Here is a 19,915-nt window from a genome sequence, read left to right as displayed (position 1 = left end):
CTGAAATTGAGGGACCTGAGCAAAACTCTGATAAGAGGCTGACAAAGGACTGCTGATGTTGTTGAAATCTAACCTCCCTGCACTCAAAATAGATTTTCTGGAGCTACATAACTCCAAATGGCGCGCTCTCAATGGCGTTGGAAAGTAGACATCCAGAGATTTCCAGCAATATATAATAGTCCATACTTTATTCGGAATTTGATGATGTAAACTGGCACTCAATGCCAGTTCGATTCTGCATTCTGGAGTCAAATTCCAGAAACACGTTACGAACCAGAGTTGAACGCCCAAAACACGTTACAACTTGGTGTTCAACTCCAAGAGAAGCCTCAGCTCGTGGATAGATCAAGCTCAGTCCAAGCACACACCAAGTGGGCCCTGGAAGTGGATTTATGCATCAATCACTTACTTTTGTAAACCCTAGTAGCTAGTTCAGTATAAATAGAACTTTTTACTAGTGTATTAGAAGTCTTTGATCATTCGATCTTGTGACCACGTTTGGGGGCTGGCCATTCGGCCATACCTGAACCTTTCACTTATGTATTTTCAACAGTGGAGTTTCTACACACCATAGATTAAGGGTGTGGAGCTCTGCTGTACCTCAAGTTTCAATGCAATTACTACTATTTTCTATTCAATTCAATTTATTCCTGTTCTAAGATATTCGTTGCACTTTAACTTGATGAATATGATGATCCGTGACACTCATCATCATTCTCACCTATGAACGCACGTGACTGACAACCACTTCCATTCTACCTTAGACCGGGCGCATATATCTTGGATTCCTTAATCAGAATCTTCATGGTATAAGCTAGAATTGATGGCGGCATTCATGGGAATCCAGAAAGTCTAACCTTGTCTGTGGTATTCCGAGTAGGATTCTGGGATTGAATGACTGTGACGAGCTTAAAACTCCTGAAGGCTGGGCGTGACAGACGCAAAAGAATCATGGGATTCTATTCCAACCTGATTGAGAACCGACAGATGATTAGCCGTGCTGTGATAGAGCATTTTATACGCTTTTTGGCATTGTTTTTGGTAGTTTCTAGTAAGTTCAAGCTACTTTTAGGGATGTTTTCATTAGTTTTTATGTTAAATTCACATTTCTGGACTTTACTATGAGTTTGTGTGTTTTTCTGTGATTTTAGGTAATTTCTGGCTGAAATTGAGGGACTTGAGCAAAACTCTAAAAAAGGCTGACAAAAGGACTGCTGATGCTGTTGGAATCTGACCTCCCTGCACTCGAAATGAATTTTCTGGAGCTACAAAAATTCAATTGGCGCGCTCTCAACGGCGTTGGAAAGTAGACATCCAGAGCTTTCCAGCAATATATAATAGTTTATACTTTATTCGGAAATTGAGGACGTAACTTGGCGTTGAACGCCAAGTACATGCTGCTGTCTGGAGTTAAACGCCAGAAACACGTCATGATCCGGAGTTGAACGCCCAAAACATGTTATAACTTGGAGTTCTACTCCAATAAAAGCCTCAGCTCGTGGATAGATTAAGCTCAGCCCAAGCATACACCAAGTGGGCCCCGAAAGTGGATTTATGCATCAATTACTTACTCATGTAAACCCTAGTAGCTAGTTTATTATAAATAGGACTTTTTATTAGTGTATTAGACATCTTTGGACATTTAGTTCTCAGATCATGGGGGCTGGCCACTCGACCATGCCTGAACCTTTCACTTATGTATTTTCAACGGTGGAGTTTCTGCACACCATAGATTAAGGGTGTGGAGCTCTGATGTACCTCAAGTTTCAATACAATTACTATTACTTTCTATTCAATTCTCTTTTATTCTTATTCCAAGATATACGTTGCACAACACTTTGATGAATGTGATGATCCGTGACACTCATCATCATTCTCACCTATGAACGTGCGTGACTGACAACCACTTCCGTTCTACTCTAGGCCGGGCGCATATCTCTTAGATTCCCCAACAGAATCTTCGTGGTATAAGCTAGATAGATGGCGGCATTCATGGGGATCCGGAAAGTCTAACCTTGTCCGTGGTATTCCGAGTAGGATCCCGGGAATCCGGAAAGTCTAACCTTGTCCGTGGTATTCCGAGTAGGATTCCGGTATTGAATGACTGTGACGAGCTTCAGACTCCTGAAGGCTGGGCGTGATGACAAATGCAAAAGAATCAATGGATTCTACTCCAACCTGATTGAGAACCGACAGATGATTAGTCGTGCTGTGACAGAGCATTTGGACCATTTTCACTGAGAGGATGGGATGTAGCTATCAACAAGGGTGATGCCTCCAGACGATTAGCCGTACAGTGACAGTGCATAGGACCATTTTCCCGAGAGGATAAAAAGTAGCCATTGATGATGGTGATGCCCTACATACAGCTTGCCATGGAAAGGAGTAAGAAGGATTGGATGAATGTAATAAAAAAAATAGAGATTCAAGAGGAGCACAGCACCTCCACATGCCTATCTGAAATTCCCACTATTGATCTACATAAGTATTTCTATCCCTTTTTATTTTCTATTTATTATTAATTTTCAAAACCCATAACCATTTAATCTGCTTAACTGAGATTTACAAGGTGACCATAGCTTGTTTCATATCAACAATCTCTGTGGGATCGACCCTTACTCACGTAAGGTTTATTACTTGGACGACCCAATACACTTGCTGGTTAGTTGAACGAGATTGTGGAAAGAAAGTGCTGAGTTAATGTTTTTATGCACATGCTAAAGAGCCAATATTGTTGATCACAATTTCGTCCACCAAGTTTTTGGCGCCGTTGCCGGGGATTGTTCGAGTATGGACAACTAACGGTTCATCTTGTTGCTCAGATTAGGTAATTTTCTTTTCAAAAATATTTTTCAAAATTTTTCTTTTCTTTTTCGTTTTCCCAAACTTTATTTTCGAAAAAAAATAATGAAAATCCAAAAAAATCATAAAAATCAAAAATATTTTGTGTTTCTTGTTTTAGTCTTGTGTCATGTTTTAAGTTTGGTGTCAATTGCATGCTTTAAAAAAATTTTCTTGCATTTTTCGAAAATTCCATGCATTCAAAGTGTTCTTCATGATCTTCAAGTTGTTCTTGACAAGTCTTCTTGTTTGATCTTGATGATTTCTTGTTTTGTGTTGTTTGTTGTTTTTCATATGCATTTTTCGTTTGTTAGAGTCCATGCATTAAAAATTTCTAAGTTTGGTGTCTTGCATGTTTTCTTTGCATTAAAATGTTTCAAAAATATGCTCTTGATGTTCATCATGATCTTCAAAGTGTTCTTGGTGTTCATCTTGACATTCATAGTATTCTTGCATACATCTTGTGTTTTGATCCAAAATTTTCATGTTTTGGGTCATTTTTTTGTGTTTTTCTCTCTCATCATAAAAAAATTCAAAAATAAAAAAAATATCTTTTCCTTATTTTTCTCATAATTTTCGAAAATTTGAGTTGACTTAGTCAAAAATTTTCAAAATTAGTTGTTTCTTACAAGTCAAGTCAAATTTTTAATTTTAAAAATCTTATCTTTTCAAAATCTTTTTCAAAAATCATATCTTTTTCTTTTTATCTTATGATTTTCAAAAATTTAAAAATATTTTTCAAAAATCTTTTTTAATTTTATCTTTCTTTTCAAAAATTAACAATTAATGTGATTGATTCAAAAATTTAAAGTTTGTTACTTTCTTGTTAAGAAAGGTTCAATTTTTAAATTCTAGAATCATATCTTTTGGTTTCTTGTTAGTCAAGTAATGAATTTTAATTTTAAAAATTAAATCTATCTTATCTTATCTTTTATATCATATCTTTTTCAAAAATTTTGTCTTATCCAAAAATTTGATTTCAAAATATCTTCTTATCTTCTTATCTTTTCAAAATTGATTTTCAAATCTCTTTCAATCAACTAACTAACTTTTTGTTGGTTTCTTATCTTTTTCAAAACCACCTAACTACTTTTCTATCTCTAATTTTTGAAAATACCTCCCTCTTTTTCAAAAATTCTTTTTAATTAATTGTTTTAAATTTTAATTTTAATTTCATTTTTCCTTTTAATTTTCGAAAATCATTAATTGATTTTCAAAATTAATTTTCGAATTCTCTCTCTTCTCTTCTTCTATTTATTTATTTATTTACTAACACCTCTCTTCACCTCTCTTCATCTCAATTCACTGCCCCTACCTTTACTCTTTATCCAGACTATTCATTCTCTTTTCTTTATTCCCTTTCTTCGTCTACTAACAATAAGGAACCTCTTTACTGTGACATAGAGGATTCCTCTTTCTTTTCTTGTTATCTTCTTTCCTATATGAGCAGGAATAAGGAAAAAGGCATCTTTGTTGAAGCTGATCCAGAACCTGAAAGGACTCTGAAGAGGAAACTAAGAGAAGCTAAATTACAACAATCCAGAGGCAACCTTTCTGAAATTTTTGAACAAGAGAATGAGATGGCAGCCGAACCCAACAACAATAATACAAGGAGGATGCTTGGTGATTTCACTAAACCAACGTCCAAGTTTGATGGAAGAAGCATCTCAATTCCTGCCATTGGAGCAAACAATTTTGAGCTAAAACCTCAATTAGTTGCTTTGATGCAACAGAACTGCAAGTTTCATGGACTTCCATCTGAAGATCCTTATCAGTTTTTAACTAAGTTCTTGCAGATTTGTGAGACTGTTAAGACGAATGGAGTAGATCCTGAAGTCTATAGGCTCATGCTTTTCCCTTTTGCTATAAGAGACAGAGCTAGAACATGGTTGGACTCACAACCTAAAGATAGCCTGTACTCCTGGGATAAGCTGGTCACGGCCTTCTTGGATAAATTCTTTCCTCCTCAAAAGCTGAGCAAGCTTAGCGTGGATGTTCAGACCTTCAAGCAAAAAGATGGTGAATCCCTTTATGAAGCTTGGGAAAGATACAAGCAGATGACCAAAAAGTGTCCTGCTGACATGTTTTCAGAGTGGACCATATTAGATATATTCTATTATGGTCTATCTAAATTTTCCAAGATGTCATTGGACCACTCTGCAGGTGGATCCATTCACCTAAAGAAAATCCCTGCAGAAGCTCAAGAACTTATTGACATGGTTGCAAATAACCAATTCATGTACACTTCTGATAGGAATTCCATGAATAATGGGACGCCTCAAAGGAAGGGAGTTCTTGAAATTGATGCTCTGAATGCCATATTGGCTCAAGAACAAAATGTTGACTCAACAAGTCAACATGATTTCTCAAAGTCTGAATGGATGGCAAAATGCATCCAACAGGACTAAAGAGGCATCTTCTGGAGAAGAAGCTTATGATCCTGAGAACCCTGCAATGGCAGAGGTAAATTACATGGGTGAATCTTATAGAAACACCTATAAATCATCATGGAGAAATCACCCAAATTTCTCATAGAAGGATCAACAAAGGTCCTCCATTAGAAATTTAGAGGCACAAGTGGGCCAGCTGAGTAAGAAAGTCACTGAAACTCCTCCTAGTACTCTCCCAAGCAATACAGAAGAGAATCCAAAGAGAGAGTGCAAGGCCATTCATATAGTCAATATGGCCGAATGCAAGGAGGAAGGGGAGGACATGAATCCCAATGAGGAAGACCTCATGGGACGTCTCCCAACCAAGAAGGAGTTTCCTATTGAGGACCCAAAGGAATCTGAGGCTCATATAGAGACCATAGAGATTCTATTAAACCTCCTTCTGCCATTCATAAGCTCTAAAGACTATTCTTCCTCTGAAGAGGATGAAGATGTAACTGAAGAGAAAGTTGCTCAATATCTAGGAGCCATCATGAAGCTGAATGCCAAGTTATTTGGTAATGAGACTTGGGAAGGTGAACCTCCCTTGCTCATTAGTGAACTAGATACATGGGTTCAAAAAACTTTACCTCAAAAGAGACAAGATCCTGGTAAATTCTTAATATCCTGTACCATAGGCACCATGACCTTTAACAAGGCTCTGTGTGACCTGGGGTCATGCATAAATCTTATGCCACTCTCTGTAATGGAGATTAGGGATCATTGAGGTACAGCCTGCCTTATTCTCATTACAATTGGCAGACAAGTCAGTAAGACAAGCTTAAGGATTAGTAGAGGACATGTTAGTAAAGGTTGAAGGCCTTTACATCCCTGCTGATTTCATAATCTTAGACATTAGAAAGGAAGAGGATGAATGCATCATCCTTAGAAGACCTTTCCTAGCCACAGCAGGTGCTGTGATTAATGTTAACAGAGGAGAATTAGTCCTTCAATTGAATGGGGACTACCTTGTGTTTAAGGCACATGGCCATCCCTCTGTAACACTGGAGAGAAAGCATGCAGAGCTTCTCTCAGTACAGAGTCAAACAGAGCCCCCACAATCAAACTCTAAGTTTGGTGTTAGGAGGCCACAACCAAACTCTAAGTTTGGTGTTGAACCCCCATATCCAAACTCTAAGTTTGGTGTTGGGAGTTCACAACATTGACCTGATCACCTTTGTGGCTCCAAGAGAGCCCACTGTCAAGCTATTGACATTAAAGAAGCGCTTGTTGGGAGGCAACCCAATTTTTATTTATCTAATTTTATTTTATTTTCATTATTCTTTTATGTTTTATTAGGTACATGATCATGTGGAGTCACGAAAAAAAATATTAAAATTAAAAACAAAATCAAAAATAGCAGAAGAAAAATCACACCCTGAAAGAAGGACTTATTGGCGTTTAAACGCCAGAACAGAGCATGGATCTGTCGCTGAATGCCATAAACAAGCAACATCCAGGCGTTCAAATGCCAGGAATGCACCCTGAGGAGAGCTGGCGCTGAACGCCTGAAACAAGCATGGAACTAGCGTTCAACGCCAGAAACATGCTGCACATGGGCGTTGAACACCCAGAACATGCATCACTTCGGCGTTTAAACGCCAAAATTGCATGGAATGGCATTTTACATGCCTAATCGGTGCAAGGATGTAAATCCTTGACACCTCAAGATCTGTGGACCCCACAGGATCATCTCAGGATCTGTGGACCCCACAGGATCCCTACCTACCTCCACTCATCTTCTTAACATTCTTTCCAATAAACAATCTCTCCTGATTAAACCCCTTCACCACTCACATCCATCCATCTCTTCCCCACCTAATCCCACCCATATGGCTGACACATACACATATCTCCCTCTCCTCCATATCTTTTTCTCCTTCCATTCTTTGTTCTCTGCTCGAGGGCGAGCAACATTTTAAGTTTGGTGTGGTAAAAGTATAGCTTTTTGTTTTTCCATAACCATTGATGGCACCTAAGGCCAGAGAAACCTCTAGAAAGAGGAAAGGGAAGATAAAAGCTTCCACCTCCGAGTCATAGGAGATGGAGAGATTCATCTAAAGGGTCTATAGCTCAATGGTAGAACATTTGACTGCAAATCAAGAGATCTCTGAGATACCTCAGGGGATAAATTTTCCTCCACACAATTATTGGGAGCAACTAAGGATAGGAGCACCAAAATCACTAGGGATCATGCAACAGAAGCAAGGAAGAAACATAGAGGAGCTCAAAGAGCACCTTGGTCCTTCAAGAAGGCGCCACCCTCACTAAAGTGGACTCATTCCTTGTTCTTATTTTCTCTGCTTTTCGGTTTTTATGATATATGTTTATCTATGTTTTGTGTCTCTACTTCATGATCATTAGTAGTTAGTAACTATGTCTTAAAGCTATGAATAAATTCCATAAATCCTTCAACTCTCTTAAATGAAAAATATTTTTAATTCAAAAGAACAAGAAGTACATGAATTTCAAAAATTGTCCTTGAAATTAGTTTAATTATATTGATGTGGTGACAATACTTTTTGTTTTCTGAATGAATGCTTAAACAGTGCATAATTTTGATCTTGTTGTTTATGAATGTTAAAGTTGTTGGCTCTTAAAAGAATGATGAACAAAGAAAAATGTTATTGATGATCAGAAAAATCATGAAATTGATTCTTGAAGCAAGAAAAAGAAGTGAAAAACAAAAGCTTGCGAAAAAAAATATTGGCGAAAAAAAATAGAAAGAAAAAGAAAAAGCAAGTAGAAAAAGCCAATAGCCCTTAAAAACAAAAGGCAAGGGTAAAAAGGATCCAAGGCTTTGAGCATCAATGGATAGGAGGGCCCAAGGAAATAAAATCCAAGCCTAAGCGGCTAAATCAAGTTGTCCCTAACCATGTGCTTGTGGCATGCAAGTCCAAGTAAAAAGCTTGAGACTGAGTGGTTAAAGTTGTGATCCAAAGCAAAAAGAGTGTGTTCAAGAGCTCTGGACACCTCTAACTGGGGACTCTAGCAAAGCTGAGTCACAATCTGAAAAGGTTCACCCAGTCATGTGTCTGTGGCATTTATGTATCCGGTGGTAATACTGGAAAACAAAATGCTTAGGGCCACGGCCAAGACTCATAAAAGTAGCTGTGTTCAAGAATCAACAAACTTAACTAGGAGAATCAATAACACTATCTGAAATTCTAAGTTCCTATAGAAGCCAATCATTCTAGACTTCAAAGGAAAAAGTGAGATGCCAAAACTGTTCAAAAGCAAAAAGCTATAAGTCCCGCTCATCTAATTAAAATTTATATTCATTGATATTTTAGAATTTATATTTTATTCTCTTCTTTTTATCTTAATTGATTTTCAGTTGCTTGGGGACAAGCAACAATTTAAGTTTGGTGTTGTGATGAGCGGATAATTTATACACTTTTTGGCATTGTTTTTAGGTAGTTTTTAGCATGATCTAGTTACTTTTAGGGATGTTTTCATTAGTTTTTATGCTAAATTCACATTTTTGGAATTTACTATGAGTTTGTGTGTTTTTCTGTGATTTCAGGTATTTTCTGGCTGAAATAGAGGGACCTGAGCAAAACTCTAATAAGAGGCTAACAAAGGACTGCTGATGCTGTTGGAATCTGACCTCCCTGCACTCAAAATGGATTTTCTGGAGCTACAGAACTCCGAATGGAACACTCTTAATGGCGTTGGAAAGTAGACATCCAGAGATTTCCAGCAATATATAATAGTCCATACTTTATTTGGAATTTGATGATGTAAACTGGCGCTCAACACCAGTTCCATGCTACATTCTGGAGTCAAACGCCAGAAACACGTCACGAATCAGAGTTGAATGCCCAAAACACGTTACAACTTGGCGTTCAACTCCAAGAGAAGCCTCAGCTCGTGGATAGATCAAGCTCAGCCCAAGCACACACCAAGTGGGCCCCGGAAGTGGATTTATGCATCAATCACTTACTTTTGTAAACCCTAGTAGCTAGTTTAGTATAAATAGAACTTTTTACTAGTGTATTAGAAGTCATTGATCATTTGATCTTGTGACCACGTTTGGGGGCTGGCCATTCGGCCATGCCTGAACCTTTCACTTATGTATTTTCAACGGTGAAGTTTCTACACACCATAGATTAAGGGTGTAGAGCTCTGCTGTACCTCAAGTTTCAATACAATTACTACTATTTTCTATTCAATTCCATTTATTCCTGTTCTAAGATATTCGTTGCACTTTAACTTGATGAATGTGATGATCCGTGACACTCATCATCATTCTCACCTATGAATGCGCGTGACTAACAACCACTTCCGTTCTACCTTAGACCGGGCGCATATCTCTTGGATTCCTTAATCAGAATCTTCGTTGTATAAGCTAGAATTGATGGCGGCATTCATGGGAATCCAGAAAGTCTAACCTTGTCTGTGGTATTCCGAGTAGGATTTCGGGATTGAATGACTGTGACGAGCTTCAAACTCCTGAAGGCTGGGCGTTAGTGACAGATGCAAAAGAATCACGGGATTCTATTCCAACCTGATTGAGAACTGACAGATGATTAGCCGTGCTGTGACAGAGCATTTGGACCATTTTCACTGAGAGGATGGGATGTAGCTATTGACAACGATGATGCCCTACATACAGCTTGCCATGGAATGGAGTAAGAAGGATTGGATGAAAGCAGTCAGAAAGCAGAGATTCAACAGGGACAAGCATCTCCATACGCTTATCTGAAATTCCCACGATTAATTTACATAAGTATTTCTATCATATTTTATTTATCTTTTAATTATCTAATCCAATCACATTTGAATCAGCCTGACTGAGATCTACAAGATAACCATAGATTGCTTCATACCAACAATCTCCGTGGGATTGACCCTTACTCACGTAAGGTATTACTTGGACGACCCAGTGCACTTGCTGGTTAGTTGTATGGAGTTGTGACTAAGCAACTTGATATTCCACCGGCCCGAATCGCTTTAGGATCTCAAATGGTCCTATATACCTCGGATTCAACTTCTTGGTCTTAATTGCTCTTCCAATCCCAGTTGTTGGTGTAACTCGTAGAAACACATGCTCTCCCACTTCAAACTCCAATGGTTTTCTCCTCTGGTCCGCATAACTCTTCTGTCGACTCTGAGCAGTCAAAATCCTTTCTCGTATCTTCCGTAGTCTCTGCTACCACCTCTGGACCCAATACACTTACTTCGCTCGATTCATACCAACAAAGTGGAGACTAGCACTTCCATCCATATAGAGCCTCATATGGAGCCATCCCAATGCTCGCATGAAAGCTATTATTGTACGCAAACTCCACCAATGGTATATAGTGGTCCCAACTTCCGGGTTGATCCAAGACACACGCTCTTAGCATATCTTCCAACGTCTGAATAGTCCTTTCCGACTGTCCATCTGTTTGTGGATGATATGTCGTGCTAAGACATAGCTTCGTACCGAAAGCTCTTTGGAAACCTCCCTAAAATCTTGAAGTGAATCAGGGATCACGATCCGATACGATGCTTGACGGCACACCATGTAATCTTACTATTTCCTTTATATACAACCTTGCTAGCTCCTCCATAGAACAGTTTACTCGAATAGATAGAAAATGAGCAGACTTGGTTAAGTGATCCACAATCACCCAAATCGCATCAAATCCCGACCTTTTCCTTGGTAAACCAGTCTTAAAATCCATCGCTATTCCTTCCCACTTCCACTGAGGAATTTCAAGTGGTTGTAGCATTCCCGATGGTTTCTGATGTTCTATCTTCACTTTTTGGCAAGTCAAACACTTGGATACCACTGTAGCTACATCACCCTTCATCCCTGGCCACCAGAACATCTTCTTTAAGTCATAATACATCTTTGTGCTTCCGGGATGAATAGAAAACCCACTGTTGTGAGCTTCTGACAACAAATTCTGTCTTAAGCTCCCAACATCTGGTATACAAATCCTTCCTTTATATCTCCACAACCCATCATCATCTTTGGTGAACTCTCCAAGTCTCTTCTCACCAACTGGTTGAAACAATTGCTGAAGCTTTTGCTCATCTTGTTGACCCCTTTGAATTTCCTCCTTAAACGTACTTAAAATCTGTAACTGGTTCAAACAAGCTCTTCCAGTAACTCCACCAAGATCCAGGTTAAGATCTACAAACTTATCTACTAATTCCTCTTCTTTGATTCTCATCCAAGCTATTGTCAAGGACTTCCGACTCAAAGTGTCTGCTACCACATTCGCCTTTCCGGGATGGAAACTCAGATCAAAATCATAATCCTTTAACAACTCCATCCACCTTCTCTGACGCATATTTAGCTCCTTCTGATCAAAGATGTACTTAAGACTCTTATGATCAGAAAAGACGCTAAACCTCACTCCGTACAAGTGGTGTCTCCAAATCTTCAACACAAACACAATTGCCGCTAATTTCAAGTCATGAGTTGGATAATTCACCTCGTGCGGTCTCAGCTGACGCGACGCGTAAGCCACCACGTTCCGGTATTGCATCAACAAGTAACCCAAACCCTTCAGAGAAGCATCACAGTATACTTCGAACAGTTCATGCGGTTCTGGCAAGATCAAAATAGGTGCCAAAGTTAACTTTTGCTTCAAAGTTTGAAAACTCTCTTCATACTCCGACGTCCAAACAAAAGGCGCTTCTTTTCTTGTCAACTTCGTCATTGGTAGTGCAATCCGAGAGAATCCTTCAATGAATCTCCGGTAATATTTGGCCAAGCCCAAAAAGCTCCTAACTTCCATCACAGTCATCGGTCTTTCCCATTCCATCATCGCTTCTGCCTTAGAGGGATTGATGAGCGGATAATTTATACGCTTTTTGGCATTGTTTTTAGTATATTTTTAGTATGTTTTAGTTAGTTTTTATTATATTTTTATTAGTTTTTAGTTAAAATTCAATTTTTCAGACTTTAATATGAGTTTGTGTATTTTTTTGTGATTTCAGGTATTTTCTGGCTGAAATTGAGGGACCTGAGCAAAAATCTGATTCAGAGGCTGAAAAGGACTGCAGATGCTGTTGGATTCTGACCTCCCTGCACTCGAAGTGAATTTTCTGGAGCTACAGAAGCCCATTTGGTGCGCCCTTAACTGCGTTGGAAAGTAGACATCTTGGGCTTTCCAACAATATATAATAGTTCATACTTTTCCCGAGATTTGATGGCCCAAACAGCCGTTCCAAGTCAGCTCAAGAATTCTAGCGTAAAACGCCAGAACTGGCACAAGAATGGGAGTTAAACGCCCAAACTGGCACAAACGCTGGCGTTTAACTCCAAGAAGCGTCTCTACACAAAAATGCTTCAATGCTCAGTCCAAGCACGCACCAAGTGGGCCCGGAAGTGGATTTTTATGTCATTTACTCATTTCTGTAAACCCTAGCTACTAGTTCTCTATAAGTAGGACATTTTGCTATTGTATTAGAGGTCTTTTGATCACTTGAATCTTTTGATCATGTTTTTATGATTGAACCCTCTTTGGGAGGCTGGCCATTCGGCCATGCCTAGACCTTGTTCTTATGTATTTTCAACGGTGGAGTTTCTACACACCATAGATTAAGGTGTGGAGCTCTGTTGTACCTCGAGTATTAATGCAATTACTATTGTTCTTCTATTCAATTCCGCTTATTCTTGTTCTAAGATATTCATTCGCACCCAAGAACATGATGAATGTGATGATTATGTGACGCTCATCATCATTCTCACTTATGAACGCGTGCCTGACAACCACTTCCGTTCTACAAGCAAACAAGGCTTGAATGTTTATCTCTTGGATTTCTTAATCGGAATCTTCGTGGTATAAGCTAGAATTGATGATGGCATTCAAGAGAATCCGGAAGGTCTAAACCTTGTCTGTGGTATTCTGAGTAGGATTCAAGGATTGAATGACTGTGACGAGCTTCAAACTCGCGATTGTGGGGCGTTAGTGACAGACGCAAAAGAATCACTGGATTCTATTCCGACATGATCGAGAACCGACAGCTGAATAGCCGTGCTGTGACAGAGCGCGTTGAACATTTTCACTGAGAGGACGGGACTGTAGCCATTGAAAATGGTGATGCCCAACATACAGCTTGCCATGGAAAGGAGTAAGAAGGATTGGATGAAGACAGTAGGAAAGCAGAGAGACGGAAGGGACAAAGCATCTCCATACGCTTATCTGAAATACTCACCAATGAATTACATAAGTATCTCTATCTTTATTTTATGCTTTATTCATAAATCTTCCATAACCATTTGAATCTGCCTGACTGAGATTTACAAGGTGACCATAGCTTGCTTCATACCAACAATCTCCGTGGGATCGACCCTTACTCGCGTAAGGTTTATTACTTGGACGACCCAGTGCACTTGCTGGTTAGTTGTGTGAAGTTGTGATAAAGAGTTGATATTGCAATTGAGCGTACCATGTTGATGGCGCCATTGATGATCACAATTTCGTGCACCAGGAATCCACCGCTATGCCTTCCTTGCTCACCACGTGACCTAGGAATTTCACTTCCTTTTTCCAAAACTCGCACTTCGACAACTTAGCATGAAACCTTCGTTCCTTTAGGATTCGCAGCACAATCCTTAGGTGCTCCTCATGTTCCTTCGCCGTCTTGGAGTAAACTAAGATGTCGTCTATGAAAACCACCACGAACTTGTCCAAAAAGGGACGAAAGACTCTGTTCATATAATCCATGAAAACAGCAGGTGCATTCGTTAACCCGAAGGACATCACCGCAAACTCGTAATGTTCATAACGTGTCCTAAACGCAGTCTTAGGGATGTCATTCTCTTTCACCCTTATCTGATGGTAACCGGATCTCAAATCAATCTTGGAAAACACCCCAGCTCCTTGTAGTTGATCCATCAAGTCATCTATCCTTGGCAGCGGGTACTTGTTCTTCACCGTCATTTTGTTTAGCTGCCGGTAGTCCACACACAGTCGCATCCCTCCATCCTTCTTCTTCACCAATAAAACTGGCGCTCCCCACGGTGATACACTCGGTCGAATGAACCTCTTGGCCAGAATCTCTTCTAACTGAACCTTTAACTCGGCTAGCTCTTTTGGAGCCATCCTATACGGTGCAATCGACACTGGTCCGGCTCCAGGCACCAAGTCTATCACAAACTCAATCTCCCATTGAGGTGGAAACTCAGGGATATCTTCCGAAAATACCTACGAAAAATCCCTAACTACCGAAATCTGATCTAAGGCTTGGGTATCACCCGAAGCATTAGCCGTTAACAAGATGTAACCCTGACACTCTTCCCCACTACAATGTACCATCACGGAGTTCAGGTAGTATCCTGCGGTTATCACTGCTCCACTCTCTCCTTCCGGCATAAACCAAATTGTCCGCTCAAAGCAATCCAACAAAACCCGATTCTTCGACAACCAATCAAACCCCAAAATCAACTCCAACCCAACCATAGGTAAACAGATCAAATCATGTACAAAATCTCTACCCTCAAGCTTGAAACCTACTTCTCTACAACTTGATCTAGTCATAACTATCTGATGCGGAGTATGTACATGCAGATCAAAAGGTAACTTTGACATTTTCAAGCCTAACTCTTCGAATTTAGAAAATGAGATAAAAGAATGCGATGCTCCAGTATCATATAATGTAATTAAAGTCTTATCACTAAATAAACAAATACCTCTCATCAACGGATCCACCTTGGAAGCATCCTTGGCATTTACAGCAAAGACTCGCCCCTGGTGCTGACCCTGACCCGCATTCGGGTTCTTCCCATGAGTGCAATCCCTCGCGATATGACCAAGCAATCCACAGTTAAAGCACCCACTCTGGCTCCCTCTTCCCTTAGGATGCTGAAACTGATCATGAGTGTTATTCCTGAAACCTCTTTGACCTTGATGCGCATATCCTCCCCTTTTAAAGCTTTGACCCCTTGGATGGTGATACTTGCCACGCCCCTTGCTACTACCTTCTCCATGAGTGTCCTTGGACGCAGCCACTGTCTTAGCATATTCTTCCATCACCCTTGCTTTGTTCACTAAGTCAGAGAAGACACGGATCTCCATAGGGGCAACAGCAGTCATAATGCTATCCTTCAAACTCCTCTGGTACTTAATACACCTCCAGCTCTCGAAGGTCTCCGGGTCACCCTGACACACCCGAGAAAACCTACAAAGCTCTTCGAACTTGTTGGTGTACTCAGCCACAGACATGGAACCTTGCTTCAGTTGCATAAGCTCCATCTCCTTCACTTCCCTTGCAGACTCAGGGAAGTACTTCTTGTAAAAGGCCGTTCGGAACACATCCCACAGAACCTCAGCGTTCTGTAGCTGTAGCATGCAACACTCTACTTGCCACCAGGGCTGGGCCTCTCCCGCAAGCTGATAAGTGGCAAACTCCACGTACTGATTGTATGGAACATGCTGCGCTTGTAAAGCACGCTCCATGGCTTGGAACCAGTGGTCCGCTTCAGTAGGATTAGTTGATCCTCGGAATGTTGGCGAATGAACCTTGAGGAAAGTTGCCAAAGTCATAGGAATGCCTCCCATGTTATCTCCATTCCCTTCAACATTAGCATGAGCATTCCCTTCGCCGTTCACATTTCCGTTGCCGTTCCTATTTCCGTTGCCGTTCCCGGCCGGTTGACCTAGCCTCTACACAGCTTTCAGAGTCGCAGCAGCATTTGCCTCCATAGTGTTGGCCAGATTCACCATCGCCATCATGAATTCGGCATGGTTGTCCGCTGGTTGCTCGTTCCTACTCTCACGTGAACGTGCTCGACCTCGTCCGCGAGTAGCCATGTAGGATTCCTGTCTACACCAAACAATCGATATCAAGGTGATCAGTCTCAATATCAAAAGTCTAGTGCTTCAATTTATCCCAAACAAGCACTCACAAATAACCATGCTATGAATATTTCAAACAGATATCCTAATAGCATCAAAGAAAAGACACACAGAATATGCAATGAAGCACAATCAATCCATCCCTCAGGGTCACGAGGACGAACCGCTCTAATACCACTAAATGTAACACCTTGATTAGCCTAAGCCTTACCTCGCATCGTAAAGCAAAGGTAAATCAAAGGTTACGACAGTTCTGAGCTTAATTATATATTATATATAGAAGGAGTTGATAATATCTAGAAGCCCGATAAAGAATATAGCTCAAAAAACTAGATTTGAAAAGCGCAAAACGTACTAACGTAGCTACTAACTTAAAACATAAGAACCAGGTATAGAATAACAAAACATCATAGTATAATAGTATAATATCATAAGACACTAGCCACGACTCGCGGAGTTGAAGCCAACTAGCCATATACAGACCATGTACATAACCAGACAGAAAAAACCGCTTATACAAATTTTGTTCTCTCAATACAAGCCTCTAGGCCAAAGCAAAATACAAAAGTGAGAGACATATATATATATAGTAAATCAAAAGACTCCAAAAGATAGTCCAGATCCTCCGCTCCTATCACCAGTCAGACAACTCACTGAGGTGGATTGTGACCTGCATCTGAAAAACACAACAGAATATGGTGTGAGAACTGAAGGTTCTCAGTATGGAAACAGTACCCAGTGATGTAGGATATAAGACCCCGGGACGCCAAAGACGATCCTAGACTCCATATCCATCACAAGAGTTCAAGCTTAAAGCATACTAAACCAAAATAGCATAATATGTAATTCCTCAGTACAACTTAAATCGTGATACTATAACAGGGTATTCTATCTTAGGGTAATTCTACTCTAATCAAACACCGCTGTCCCACAGCCTTCACCATCCGATCCACCATGCGATCCCATCGCTACCGCCTTCCGAATCCCCCCTCAACTCCAGCAAAGCACAAGTATATACAATACAAGTAAAACACAAGTAGAAGTATATACAGCAATTAATACAAGTAGCAATTAGACATATTTCACAGATAGGGAGAAACAATATCAAGTCGGCAAAGCATACAAACAGCTAGAAAATGCATATGATGAATTCCTGCTGATGAGCGGATATTTTATACGCTTTTTGGGGGTAATTTCATGTAGATTTTAGCATGTTTTAATTGGTTTTTAGTAGAATAATATTAGTTTTTAGGCAAAAATCATATTTCTGGACTTTACTATGAGTTTGTGTATTTTTCTGTGATTTCAGGTATTTTCTGGCTGAAATTGAGGGAGCTGAGCAAAAATCGGAGTTAGGCTGAAAAAGGACTGCTGATGCTGTTGGATCCTGACCTCCCTGCACTCGAAATGGATTTTCTGGAGCTACAAAAGTCCAATTGGCGCGCTCTCAATGGCGTTGGAAAGAAGACATCCCGGGCTTTCCAGCAATATATAATAGTCCATACTTTGCGCGAAGATAGACGACGTAACTCGGCGTTGAACGCCAAGTACATGCTGCTGTCTGGAGTTAAACGCCAGAAAAACGTCATGATCCGGAGTTGAACGCCCAAAACACGTCATAACTTGGAGTTTAACTCCAAGAAAGGCCTCTACTCGTGGATAGCTTTAGTCTCAGCCCCAGCACACACCAAGTGGGCCCCAGAAGTGGATTTCTGCACCAATTATCTTAGTTTACTCACATTCTGTAAACCTAGGTTACTAGTTTACTATTTAAACAACTTTTAGAGAATTATTTTGTACCTCATGACATTTTCAGATCTGAATTACATACTTTGTGACGGCATGAGTCTCTAAACTCCATTGTTGGGGGTGAGGAGCTCTGCAGCGTCTCGATGATTTAATACAATTCCTTTGTTTTCCATTCAAACACGCTTGTTCTTATCTAAGATGTTTATTCGCGCTTAACTATGGAGAAGGTGATGATCTGTGACACTCATCACCTTCCGCAATCCATGAACGTGTGCCTGACAACCACCTCCGTTCTACATCAGATTGAATGAACATCTCTTAGATTCCTTAATCAGAATCTTCGTGGTATAAGCCGGATTGATGGCAGCATTCATGAGAATCCGGAAAGTCTAAACCTTGTCTGTGGTATTCCGAGTAGGATTCTGGGATTGAATGATTGTGACGAGCTTCAAACTCCTGAAGGCTGGGCGTTAGTGACAGACGCAAAAGAATCAATGGATTCTATTCCAACCTGATTGAGAACCGACAGATGATTAGCCGTGCTGTGACAGAGCATAGGAACGTTTTCACTGAGAGGATGGGAAGTAGCCACTGAAAACGGTGACACCCTACATAGAGCTTGCCATGGAAGGAGCCTTGCGTGTGTTGAAAGATTTCAAGGAAGAGTTGAAGTCAAAGGACAAAGCATCTCCAAAACTCCCACATATTCCCCATTACTGCACAACAAGTACCGCTATTATTCTCTATTATTTTTCTTACAATTTTAAATACTTTGACTTCTTGCAACTAAATCCAAATAACCTTATTGGCCTCCTGACTAAGATTAATAAAATAAACATTGATTGCTTCAAACCAATAATCTCCGTGGGATCGACCCTTACTCACGTAAGGTATTACTTGGACGACCCAGTGCACTTGCTGGTTAGTTGTGCGAATTACAAATTCGCGCACCAAGTTTTTGGCGCCGTTGCCGGGGATTGTTGAGTTTGAACAATTGAAGGCTTATTTTATTTCTTAGATTAGGAATAATTTATTTTTGTTGTTATAGAGTCATTAAATTTTGATGGGATAGTTTCTTTTCAAAAATTTCTTTTCAAAAATATTATTTTTCTTAATTAATTGTTAATTTTCGTGAGTTTAGTGTCTTGTTCTAAGTTTGGTGTGTTTTGCATATTTTATATTTCTCTCAAAATTTTCGACTTGTGTTCTTTGTTCTTCATTGATTTTCAAGTTGTTCTTGTTTATTTTTCTTGTTTGATCTTGAGTTTTTCTTGTTCTGTGTCTTTTCTTGTTTTTTCTTGTACTAATCCAAAGCATTAGTCTTTCAAAAAGAAATATACCTGCTCAGAACAATTGTTACCTTTTCTGCCCATTTGGCTAGAATATTGGTTTATATTCTTGATGAGGGAGCACCAATACTTTTGAAAATCTTTTTCAAAAATAATTTTTCTTTGATTTAATCTTGTGCCAAACTTTAAGTTTGGTGTTTTCTTTTTAATCTTTTTATAATTTTCGAAAATTTTATTAAAGTTTTCTAAAAATTTTAAGTTTGGTGTTCTTCCTTTTGTTCTTGGTGTTCTTGTGAATCTTCAAGGTGTTCTTGAGTTTTTCTTGTGTCTTGATCTTAAAATTTTTAAGTTTGGTGTTCCTTGGTGTTTTCCCTCCAAAAATTTTCGAAAATAAGGAGCATTAGATCAAAAAATTTTAAGTCTTGTGCCTTTTGTGTGTTTTTCTCTTTCATCATAAAATTCAAAATTCAAAAAAAAAAATTATTTTCTAACTAATTTTAAAACTACATTTTCGAAATTTTTAATATAAAATTCAAATTTCAATTTCAAAATTTTTCGAAAAATTTTCATAAAATATTTTTAAATTTTTTTTATATATTCCGTTTTTTATTTATTCCACTTCTATAAAATAAAAAAATCAACATATAAATTATCTCTTGTATTCCATCATGGAAGCAAGTAGGAATGAACAGTCCAAGAGGACTCTGGGGTCATATGCTAACCCCACTACTGCTTCATATGGGAGTAGTATATGTATACCCTCCATTGGAGTTAGTAGCTTTGAGCTGAATCCTCAGCTCATTAT

The 19,915-nt window shown here is 39.4% G+C and overlaps 1 protein-coding gene across 1 annotated transcript; it reads right to left on the bottom strand.

The window, feature by feature from the left end:
* Positions 1-10,741: 10,741 nt before the first annotated feature.
* LOC140173218 (uncharacterized) lies at positions 10,742-17,038 on the bottom strand. Its single transcript, XM_072195992.1, has 4 exons — positions 16,992-17,038; positions 15,938-16,040; positions 14,702-15,880; positions 10,742-11,569 (listed from the first exon to the last, which is right to left on the bottom strand). The coding sequence occupies exons 1-4, from the start codon at positions 17,036-17,038 to the stop codon at positions 10,742-10,744; spliced, it is 2,157 nt and encodes a 718-aa protein (XP_072052093.1).
* Between the last annotated feature and the right edge of the window lie 2,877 nt (positions 17,039-19,915).

The sequence above is a fragment of the Arachis hypogaea genome, chromosome 5 (genome assembly GCF_003086295.3).
Source record: "Arachis hypogaea cultivar Tifrunner chromosome 5, arahy.Tifrunner.gnm2.J5K5, whole genome shotgun sequence".
Lineage (NCBI taxonomy): Eukaryota > Viridiplantae > Streptophyta > Magnoliopsida > Fabales > Fabaceae > Arachis > Arachis hypogaea.
This window is presented reverse-complemented; position numbering and strand designations above follow the sequence as displayed.

What these genes read in the sequence shown, in the direction of transcription:
- LOC140173218 (XM_072195992.1), bottom strand. Translation starts at nt 17,038, where the DNA reads ATGGGATCGCATGGTGGATCGGATGGTGAAGGCTGTGGGACAGCGGT. An exon ending in GAAGGCTGTGGGACAGCGGT is followed by an intron (nt 16,041 to 16,991) that starts GTTTGATTAGAG and finishes TGTTTGGTGTAG; the next exon opens with ACAGGAATCCTACATGGCTA. An exon ending in CCGAATTCATGATGGCGATG is followed by an intron (nt 15,881 to 15,937) that starts GTGAATCTGGCC and finishes AAAGCTGTGTAG; the next exon opens with AGGCTAGGTCAACCGGCCGG.